Source organism: Copadichromis virginalis, linkage group LG19 (assembly GCF_057382275.1).
Source record: "Copadichromis virginalis isolate Kocher_CV1m ecotype Utaka linkage group LG19, C_Virginalis_male_GT1.1, whole genome shotgun sequence".
In the NCBI taxonomy this organism is placed as follows: Eukaryota; Metazoa; Chordata; class Actinopteri; order Cichliformes; family Cichlidae; genus Copadichromis; species Copadichromis virginalis.
This window is the reverse complement of record NC_140636.1, coordinates 26827589-26839150: the sequence shown is the minus strand read 5'-3', so window position 1 is coordinate 26839150 and position 11562 is coordinate 26827589. Positions and strand designations below refer to the sequence as shown.

Below are 11562 nucleotides of genomic sequence, written 5' to 3'. Positions count from 1 at the left end.
CAGATTTCAGTCTCAAAGTGTAGGTCATTTTCTCCATTATATATACAGTGGGGCAAAAAAGTATTTAGTCAGCCACCGATTGTGCAAGTTCCCCCACTTAAAATGATGACAGAGGTCAGTAATTTGCACCAGAGGTACACTTCAACTGTGAGAGACAGAATGTGAAAAAAAAATCCATGAATCCACATGGTAGGATTTGTAAAGAATTTATTCGTAAATCAGGGTGGAAAATAAGTATTTGGTCACCTCAAACAAGGAAAATCTCTGGCTCTCACAGACCTGTAACGTCTTCTGTAAGACGCTTTTCTGTCCCCCACTCGTTACCTGTATGAATGGCACCTGTTTGAACTCATCATCTGTATAAAAGACACCTGTCCACAGTCTCAAACAGTCAGACTCCAAACTCCGCCATGGCCAAGACCAAAGAGCTTTCGAAGGACACCAGGAAAAGTAATGTAGACCTGCACCAGACTGGGAAGAGTGAATCTACAATAGGCAAGCAGCTTGGTGTGAAAAAATCAACTGTGGGAGCAATCATCAGAAAATGGAAGACATACAAGACCACTGATAATCTCCCTCGATCTGGGGCTCCACGCAAGATCTCATCCCGTGGGGTCAAAATGATCATGAGAACGGTGAGCAAAGATCCCAGAACCACACGGGGGGACCTGGTGAATGACCTGCAGAGAGCTGGGACCAAAGTAACAAAGGTCACCATCAGTAACACACTACAACGGCAGGGAATCAAATCCCGCAGTGCCAGACGTGTTCCGCTGCTGAAGCCAGTGCATGTCCAGGCCCGTCTGAAGTTTGCCAGAGAGCACATGGATGATACAGCAGAGGATTGGGAGAATGTCATGTGGTCAGATGAAACCAAAGTAGAACTTTTTGGTATAAACTCAACTCGTCGTGTTTGGAGGAAGAAGAATACTGAGTTGCATCCCAAGAACACCATACCTACTGTGAAGCATGGGGGTGGAAACATCATGCTATGGGGCTGTTTTTCTGCCAAGGGGACAGGACGACTGACCCGTGTTAAGGACAGAATGAATGGGGCCATGTATCGTGAGATTTTGAGCCAAAACCTCCTTCCATCAATGAGAACTTTGAAGATGAAACGAGGCTGGGTCTTCCAACATGACAATGATCCAAAACACACCGCCCGGGCAACAAAGGAGTGGCTCCGTAAGAAGCATTTGAAAGTCCTGGAGTGGCCTAGCCAGTCTCCAGACCTCAACCCCATAGAAAATCTGTGGCGGGAGTTGAAAGTCCGTGTTGCTCGGCGACAGCCCCAAAACATCACTGCTCTCGAGAAGATCTGCATGGAGGAATGGGCCAAAATACCAGCTACTGTGTGTGCAAACCTGGTAAAGACCTATAGTAAACGTTTGACCTCTGTTATTGCCAACAAAGGTTATGTTACAAAGTATTGAGTTGTATTTTTGTTATTGACCAAATACTTATTTTCCACCCTGATTTACGAATAAATTCTTTACAAATCCTACCATGTGGATTCATGGATTTTTTTTTCACATTCTGTCTCTCACAGTTGAAGTGTACCTCTGGTGCAAATTACTGACCTCTGTCATCATTTTAAGTGGGGGAACTTGCACAATCGGTGGCTAACTAAATACTTTTTTGCCCCACTGTATGTCCTCGATTACATCAGTCCATTCTTCCAATTTTAAAGGGTCACTTTTCAGCCAGTTTTTTGTTATTACCTTTTTGCTTGACAACAACATAATTTTAAACAATTAATGGTCCTCCTTTCTTACATTTTCCCATATTCCAAAATACATTACTTGTGCCTCACACAGCACGTCATACTGTCACGTGAGCCGTGTGGTGTAGGAGGAAAAGGACCCAAAATGCAGGCAGTTGACTGGTGATGAGAATGAAGTTTTATTTGCAGAAGTGGAGCGACTGAACAGGTAGTGAGACAAGACGAAAGACTGAAAAAACCTAGACTGGGAAAACTAAATAACAAACCTAAGCATGAAACGGGGAGCGGAGAATGCAGAGAGACGTAGTTACACCGAGAAACACAGACGATCCGACGATGAACAGAAGCCAACACACACTATAAATACACACTAGGTAATGAGGAGATGACATGCAGGGGTGGACACAGCTGACACTAATGGACATGATGAGAGGCAGACCTACAAAGTAAAACCGGAAACACCCAGACTGTTTTGCAACAAAAACACAGGGACCTGAACGGAGCACGGAGGGGAGACACAGGTAGGGATAATAAACACGACAACCAACCCAAAGAATTAATACAGAATCAGAATAAACACCAAACACAAGATGAACCCAAAAAGAAACACAAAACGCTGGGTCAACGACCCAGGATCACGACACATACCCCAGCACTTTCGTCATTGTTACCGCAATGCTTTCCCAGTAAGGTTTAATATTTTTACACTTCCAAAACACATGAGAATGACTGGCGTCCCAGTCTCCACATAATCTCCAGCATTGTTGGGGTGTTTTCAGCTGCTTGCTTTTGATATAAGGAGTAATAAAGAACCTAATCACATTTTTCCAGCCATATTCTCTCCATTGTCTAGAGCTAGTGGAATTATGCTGTGTGAGACATACGGATCGCCAGTCATCCTCTGACAACTCAAGATGTAATTCCGATTCCCACTTTTGTTTGATATATAATGTTTCATTCCTATTCAAATTTTGCAGGCCATTATATAATTTCGATAAAATTCTTGATGGAGGATTTTTATATGCACCTGTTATTATTTCTATTATATGGCTTCCTTCTCTCAAGAACGTCTTCCTAATTTCTGTATTGTAAAAATGTCTTAATTGAAAATACCTAAATAAATCTGATTTATCCAGTCCAAATTGTCTCTGTAGATTCTCGAAGGATTTGAATGTTGTCCCATCTATTAATGTACACATTGCTGTAATTCCTTTATTGACCCATCTTAAAAATGTACTATCCCATTGTCCACTTTGGAATTTTCGAGAATATGCAGGCCAAATCAGCAATTTACAGGCTTCTATAATTCTATATTTCTTCACTATAATCCACCAGAGTTTAATAGTGAATTCAGTAATGAGATTTGTGTTCGTAGACTGGATAGTTTCTTCTCCCAATCTTGCTTGTGGATGACATGATAAGCAATAATTTATCTCCATATGCTTCCATTTTGAGGTGTAATCCGGTGAACACCAGTAAACAATATATCTCAGCTGAGCTGCATAGAAATATTCCTTGAAATTCGGGAGGGCAAGTCCTCCTTTTTCTTTTCTTAATTGGAGTATTTTAAATCTTATTCTTGGCTTTGTCCCTTTCCAAATAAATCTACTAACTAATTTATCCCATCTACCAAATTGTTCATCTGGTATATGGATTGGCAATGAAGTGAATAGATACAGTAGTCGAGGAAGCACATTCATTTTTATTACCTCTATTCTTGAGCTAAGCGGAGCCCATTTAATCAAATCTTTTTGGATTGTATTACTAATCTTTACATAATTTGCCTAGTGAAATAAGTACATGTACTTATTTCACTAGTTAGATAGGTTTGTTTTTTAAATGCCATAATGGAGATGCCAGAAATAAAGGACAGTTAAAAAAAACTTGACTATGCTGATGCTGTCTATTTATCACCTTCTTTGCCACTTGGTCTACAGCACCTCACATGGTCCAAACTCCAACATGATACTACTTCATGATCTCTTGCAGTTGCAGTGCCAAGAAGAAAAGAACTTGAATTACATATAAATTGAATATGTGATTCCAGATTTCCCTGGCACACATTAACACCTGAATGTAACACAGCTGTGTTATCCCATGTTAATAGTTTATTTCAGCCCTGCCGTGTCATTAAATTATGTAAATTTATTTATGATGATAAAAAGCAATAACAACAGTCACCAAAAACCACAATTCCACAGTAGTGATCAATCCTGATCCCAGGTGCCAGTGATTCTTCTTCCAGAGACTGCTGTCCACTTTAGCTCACCTGCTATTCACAGTTGCTCACCACACTCCCCACACCTCTTATTCACAGACTCCTACACACGAGAAAGAGCAAGTAAGTTCATCGCAGGCAAACAAGATATATGACAATCACTAAAGTCTGAGTCATTCAACAACCAAATGCCAGCAGGTGTACGGAACTGAAAAAGTTTTGTGGGAAATTCCACTGTACTGCAGATACACACGCACACATGTAAAACACACAAACAAGGAAAAACAGGACTGAGGCAGAGAGGATGAAGTGGAGAGAAAGGCAGAAACAGGGAGGTCAGCAAGGTGAGGATGGGGATCATGACATGTCTTTAGTCTCTTCTATGAGTTTTGATTTATTTTCCTTTTGTTCCTTATACTTTTTTTTAAGCTATAAGAAGACAGCATGTATGCGACACAGACTACATGAAACACAGAGACTAAATACACATAAGGGATGATCAGGGGAAGTGGCCACACATGGGAGCACAGCTGACACACATGAACCTAACGACAGGACAGGAGAGGTGAAACTAAATACACTGACATTGAATGCAGACTTTCAAAGTAAAACAGGAAACATGGAGATTAGACATGACATGAACTAAACATAACCACGCAGACATGACGCATGAACCAGGGAGACTTAGTACAGGGGGAGATGACATAAACAACTAAGGAACAAGACTAAAGAGCAATCTAGAAATTAACTAGGTGAGCTAAACTAGGGCACAAATGAATACAAAAGATACATATAAGAACTCAAACACTGGGTCACAGACCTAGCCCATGACAGCGTCGGTCAATCTGAATAAGCATCCAATTAAGTTATTGTACCTCCTGTTACAAAACCACAGTTACAGTTGAAAAATAGGAATATTATGCACATGATTATGTGATTTGAGTGGATTTTTGTTTTTTTAAACATTCAGTTATATAAGACGATCTTTGCCTGACTTCTGCTGATCTGTTCAAAACAGTTCAAAATCTTACCACAGATATGTAAAATGTCATTTTTGTAATGCACTGCACTATGAGAACACAGTTACAATGGACTGACACAATTTAAATGCACTAGAATCCACTCAAATATATTATAAACGTCATCAAAATCTACCCAGAAGTGTGGAGTAAAATATAAAATATTCGTGTAAAATGAAAGTAGTTACTGCCTGAAAAGATATCGCGAAGGAAACGAGTGCGACGTGATACACAGAACACCACAAGCCATTATTTCTGTTTTTTTTTTTTTCCGTCTACGCGTTGCGGGCGAGGTAGTAAAATCAGTTACTAGGCGCAGTAGGAAATAAACGGAGATGCATCTGTCGTCTCTCGAACAACAGCAGGAGGAACGCCCTGACTACACCGCTTCCTCAAGTTAATTAACGGTAAATATAATATTTCAATGGAGTATTAAAACTAATACAAACGTTCTTATAATGCGTGTCCGATTTCTGTTAGAGCTAAGTTTCTACTCATTGCCTTAATTCGATGCTTTAAACTGGATCTATTTCCGAGTCGATACCACTTAAATCTCTATTCGACTCTTCTTTACTGTTTAACACTTTATTTTTCACTGCACAGTCTTTGCCCTTACTCCCAGCAAATGGGCGATAAACCAATCGGTGCCTATGCCATTCCCAATATGCGCTGGCTGACGTCGGGGCAGCATGAGTACGAGCATTTTTTTTTTGTCGATGCCCGTGATGCCGCCCCCCACCACGATGCCGCCCCGGGCAACCGCAGGTGTCGCCCGTATCTAAAACCGCTACTGGTCCTGAGGGTCGCTGTTGATCATCTTAGTCATAATGTGGGGAAAAGAAGAAAAGGCATTGCTCTTGTGGCATCATAACCTGGGCCTGGGGATAAGGATGCAACTGTTTTTGGTTCTTTGTCAGACTGGTTTGAATGTTTTGCCCTCAGGATTAATCATTTTTTGTCTGAGGATAAACTGTAAGGACAAAACTCAGTGACCATTGCTGTTTCGCTAGCTGGGCCCACGTCCTCATTTTATATTTGACAGTTTTTTTTATCGATAAAGGCAAAAGGCTTAAACATGAATTGAGCTGCGGTTTGGGGAAGGCCTCAGAGTGGACTGGTGGCAACTCTTGGGCCATGTACTAATAAGAAGTGAAAGAATTAAAAAAGGGAAGGGAGTGTGGTCCACAAAAAGTTCAGTTATGTTTATTTGAACTGAGTTAACTATGGAGTTGAGTTTCTTATTTCTTTTTGTCAATATTGTTTGGTCACAAAAATGGTAAATAAATCGCTCACTACACTGGACAGGATCTGTCTCCTGCCCTTCTTTAGCCACTTAGGTCAAGTTCTACCACAGGGTCCCTTGATTTTGTAAAGGAGCGTCTAGTATGGGTTGTCTACAGAAAACTGAAGGGGGATTCAAAATGGAAGTTAAAGTGAATCTTATTGATATTTGGTGCTGCAAAAGAACTCAATAAGTCAAACAATATCAGGTCATATTCCATTTTCTTAAACTAACTTGTTTAATAGGATTTACGTTTTTTCTTTCTTTCTTCAAGGACACTCTTTAGCTCTATAATGTTGTGGTTTACATGTTTTGTAAAAAAGTTAACTTTTGTGTAAAAATCTGCCAAATCAATTATATGGTGAACTTGCAAATAAAGAAATGGGTATCTTGATGCATGCTCAATCATCCAGGTAAGTATATCCCAAAAGGTTGATTCTGTTGATCTGGACGTAGTGCTTTCAGTGGGAGAATCGTCACTCATCCAAGTGACTTCTTTAGTCTCAGCTGACTGCAGGTTTCCCCAACCTTATAAACAGTACATTTGCACAATGACTGAAACTAGTCCACTGAATGAACAATAAGCTGTGAGGTCAGTTCCTTGATCATTAATTTGCAAATTGTCATGACCATTGATCAACTAGCACTAATCAAAGCCCATTGATTAATGACCATTCAGTGGGCTGTGCTGGCCAAATGAGTGCCAGTGATACATTGGGCAATTTTTTTTACCATCTGGTTTAGTGTTATTTAACCATCTGTGGTAAAATTGTTGTACTACACTGATATGCCGTTGGTGAGAATGCTCTCAATAGTACAGTGGTTGACATTGACTAGTATCCTGGGACACAGGTGAGCTTTCTTAAGGCCACTGAGGTGTTTGTTATCACTTCCTGTTCCTGCTCAAACACAGTGGTGTTTCTGAGGAGCTTATTTGCTTAGCAAATTAAAAACTTTTAAATACATTCTTTTTTCATAGTACAATCTTCTCGTGCTTCATCCGAAGCACACTTTCTGTTATGCTGCAATAGGCTTCCGGGGATTCCCATGATGCATTGAATTTTTCCTTTCCAGTCACCTTTCTCACTCACTATGTGTTAACAGACCTCTCTGCATTGAATCATATCTGTTATTAATCTCTGTCTCTCTTCCACAGCATGTCTTTATCCTGTTTTCCTTCTCTCACCCCAACCCGTCGCAGCAGATGGCCGCCCCTCCCTGAGCCTGGTTCTGCCGGAGGTTTCTTCCTGTTAAAAGGGAGTTTTTCCTTCCCACTGTCGCCAAAGTGCTTGCTCATAGGGGGTCATATGATTGTTGGGCTTTTCTCTGCATCTACTGTACAATATAAAGCGTCTTGAGGCGACTTTTGTTGTGATTTGGCGCTATATAAATAAAATTGAATTGAATTGAATTAACGGGGGGTGACGCGATGTCACTGGTATGCATGAATTAATTAAACAGTCCAATAACTCCAGCAGTACTTATCTTGTCCTTTTGGTCTTTATTCCAACATCATTTTAACATAACAGCGCAGTGGTCACAAACTGTGTGCCTTCTTACGATTAACAACACACCTGATGCTGATTACGTGCATCTACCTTAAATACCTTTACATGAACCAACCATACGAAAACAAAAAAATGTGACCTTTAGCGGCAACATAAGGTATTAACCCAAAAATGGCTCCTACAACATCAAAGTGGCTACTTAAATGAAATATAAAGTTTGAAAACAGGTTTGTTGATGTTCCACAAACATCGCAGAAAGCAAATTTCTAAGGAATTTTTACATTTCTCTTTGTAATTGTGATTCTACACCTTCTCCTCAGGTTGGAAATTAGCTTAATCTGCACTGGCTGGATGGATGCAGCAACATCTCTCAAAAAGAAGCTGGCTCTCCCCTTGATTGTTGCATTAATCTTCATTCTTCTATTCAATGTGAATTTGCCAAACAACAACAACAAATCCATCCCAAAACCATCTGGGCCTGCGGGTGTTTGCTCCTTGGGAATATCTGAGCAGACCATCACCCCGCTCAAAAATACCAAGCACTTACTGGTGTCAGCATACGTGGACCAGAGAGTGAAGGATTTGGATATACGCATCATTGGCATATTTAAGAGAGACTCCATACAGCCCCTTCACTGCGTTTTTTGCTGCACAAATGTTTTAAGTAAAACCACTCCAGCAACAATTTTACAACATTCTGATCACTTTGGTTTTCCCTTCGCCACTACGGACGTCATGTGTCAGATTCCTCAGAACTGCAAAGCTACACGTGTCACTCTCTTGACTACACCAGACAAAGAAAGTGCATCTGACTCTACCTGGCTTCCTATAAGAAACCAAAAGAGCGACAGGCAAAAGGAAGAAAACATGAAGTTTGACTTCACAGTCTGCATCTCTAATCTGTTTGGCGACTACAACAATGTGCTTCAGTTTGCAGAGACTCTGGAAATGTACAGGTGAGTACAGTAACAGCACTACAAGCTACAGAGTGAAACCTATGCAGCAAAACCTCTGTGTAACGGTTGCTGTTAATTGTAAAGCTCCTGGATTTCTTCAGTGGTGTTTCTACTTCTGTATTCAAGAGCGGAGGATAACGTTGGCTTGACTTCAGAGTCTTTGACATTCTCACCAAAGTGAATATTTCCAGTATTAGAAGTTTTGAAATGTAGCAGGTGCTGATAGATATTTAAATGTGCATCTGCACATGTAAGTGTGGAGCATAGACTGTATAAAAATGATGGAGTTTTCCCCACCCATGTTTTTTCTTTTTTCTTTTTCTGCTGCCAGCATTAATCTCGTTAAAATGACGTTAACGCCATACCCACATTAATGGGGCAAATCTCCATTAGCCAGTTAACGCGGCTCACCTCGTGCGTGGGGCTGCATGGTGTCAACGTGTTAGCGTGGTTAGCTTGTTAACACGTTAGCGATGTCCAGGCTCTCCTGACTAATGGAGATTTGCCCCATTAATGTGGGTATGGCGTTAACGTCATTTTAACGAGATTAACGGTGACAGCACTACTTTCTTTATTTTTGTTTTGTTTTTTGTTTGTCTTTTTTATCCAAATGTGGCCACATTTGACTGAGGCCACACAAAACATCCTAACCCCTAAATCTACCAGTATCTAAACCATCCATAAAGGAGGGCTTAGATACTGTATCATGTATCAGGATATAGACTTCCTTATAATGTTGTGTAAATGTTTTCCTTTAGAAGCTGGCCCCTAAACCTAACTAGCCTTTCTGTGGCTTTAAAGTCAAATGTCGTCTCAAACAAAAAATCTCTGCATTTCCAGTTATTTGTTATATGTATACTTCTTAACTCCCCTGTGTGATATGAATGCATTTTTGTAAGCTAAATGCAATAAATAACAAAGGCATGAGTAAACTAATGAAAGGCTTTAAACCTGTTACTTTGCCCCAGGTTGCTGGGTGTGAACAGAGTGGTGATCTATAACACCAGCTGTGGTCCAGAGCTCGACCGCCTGTTGCAGAGTTACAGCGACGAGGGCTTTGTGGAAATGGTTCCTTGGCCCATTGACAAGCATCTGAATCCATCTCGTGGCTGGCTTCACTCAGAGCATGGAGGAGACGTGCACTACTTTGGCCAGCTGACCACACTTAATGAGTGCATTTACAGATCAATGGAGCGTTCCCGCTACGTCCTGTTGAATGACATTGATGAGATTATAATGCCATACCAGCACAAAGATCTGATGTCTTTGATGAACATGCTCCAAAATCAGAATCCAAATGTAACATTTTTTTCTAAGCATTTCTAAAAAAAAATTTCAAATGTCCTTCCTGCACCTGTCAAACCTAAACTGTTCTTCTACAGACAGGAGTATTTCTCATTGAGAACCATACCTATCCCAAGAAGACTTTTAATCAAAGTAAATGGGGACCCCTGCCTGAATGGAATGGGGTGCCAGGCTTTGATATTATGGTGCATATCTACAGAGAGGAGCCTAACAGAAATATTTACCATCCACACAAGTTAATAGTTCAGCCAAGGTGGGTTATAATGGGAAAAATGGTTGAGTGTTCGGCACTAGCATTCATTTAACCCTGAGGCATTGTGTGATTGTCCATGTATTTATGCACCTACAGAGCAGTGCAGCAGACCTCAGTGCATGATGTGCTTATGATGTCTGCAACAAAGTTCAAGGTTCCACCAGACGTCTGTCGGATCATTCACTCGCCAATCAGGACTCCGACCGATCCACCACTTGATCGGCTTCATGTGGACACTCGACTGTGGGACTTTAAAGACAAACTGCTCCCCAATGTGATCAAGGTGCTGCAGAGAGCAGAGCTGCTGAGATCAGAGACGCAAAACTGATAGATGATGGACAGAAACGCAAATACTGAAGTTTTAGGAGAAAAAAGCTGGTCAACAAAACACAGGCTGACCTACAGGGGTGGCATGTGCCAGCCTGAAATAATGTCTTTCCTTCCCAAGTCCACTCTATTTTTGCTTATCACAATGCTGCATATTAAAATTAGCCATCATTAACACTCTGAGTCTGGCTACAAGTAACATTAAATATCAATATAATTATAAAGCAAACGGTTTTATTTCTTGTTGTCAGTAGCAATCAATGCTTATGATTGTGCCAGAGCACACAATCATAAGCATTTTCAACACATTGGCTATTTTCCGATTTCAACACAGGTGGTTGATTGCTCCACTCAGCCCCCGGGGGAATTGCTGTTTTTTTGATTGGTTGTCACAGATTTTGAGATATGGATACAAAACTTAGATAAAAGAAACCACTTGATGCAAAAGCAAATTATGAACCCAACACTGACATGTTACCTCTTACACTCATGTGACAACTGTAGCAGTTTACAAAAAGAGATGACTGGTGCTTTTCAGTGTAGCTGGAAGAAGTACAAAAAAACGAAGTCCAGGAAATCTTGCTAAATATTCTGAGTAAGTTGTTACGGTTCGGCGTTGGCAGTGTATTGTTTTAGGCGTTTTGTTTTGGCGTGACTGTTATGTGTTTCCTGTTTTACTTTGAAAGTCTGTGTTATCTTAGTGTTCAGTTTACATTTCCTTGTCTCGTCAGGTCTAATTTGCCCCAGCTGTGTTTCCCTCCTGTGGTCCATTCCCTAATTGCTCCTTCTATGTATTTAAGCCCTGTGTTTCTGTATGTCATGGTTGCGATCTTCCCCCCCCCCCGTTGTAAATAGTTTGGCGCCTTGTGTTTGGTGATGTAAATAAATGTCGTATCTTGCTTTAAATCTCGTCTTGGGATTATTTTTGTGGAAGTCCGTATTAGTTTTTTCTCGTGTGTTTTTGCCTTATT

The 11562-nt window shown here is 40.7% G+C and overlaps 2 protein-coding genes across 2 annotated transcripts in view; both read left to right on the top strand.

Annotated features, from left to right (window-relative positions):
• Positions 1–5262: 5262 nt before the first annotated feature.
• Positions 5263–11562, top strand: part of LOC146686290 (beta-1,4-galactosyltransferase galt-1-like) — a 58940-nt gene continuing 52640 nt past the window's right edge. The window contains exon 1 of the mRNA XM_085442173.1: positions 5263–5367. The gene's annotated coding sequence lies outside the window, so the exon portion shown is untranslated. The remainder of the gene's footprint in view (positions 5368–11562) is intronic.
• On the top strand, positions 7600–11560 carry LOC146686292 (beta-1,4-galactosyltransferase galt-1-like). Its single transcript, XM_085441115.1, has 4 exons — positions 7600–8706; positions 9675–10005; positions 10089–10264; positions 10361–11560. The coding sequence occupies exons 1-4, from the start codon at positions 8102–8104 to the stop codon at positions 10590–10592; spliced, it is 1344 nt and encodes a 447-aa protein (XP_085297241.1). The 5' UTR covers positions 7600–8101; the 3' UTR covers positions 10593–11560.

What these genes read in the sequence shown, in the direction of transcription:
- LOC146686292 (XM_085441115.1), top strand. Translation starts at nt 8,102, where the DNA reads ATGGATGCAGCAACATCTCTCAAAAAGAAGCTGGCTCTCCCCTTGATT. An exon ending in GAGACTCTGGAAATGTACAG is followed by an intron (nt 8,707 to 9,674) that starts GTGAGTACAGTA and finishes ACTTTGCCCCAG; the next exon opens with GTTGCTGGGTGTGAACAGAG. An exon ending in AAGTTAATAGTTCAGCCAAG is followed by an intron (nt 10,265 to 10,360) that starts GTGGGTTATAAT and finishes ATGCACCTACAG; the next exon opens with AGCAGTGCAGCAGACCTCAG.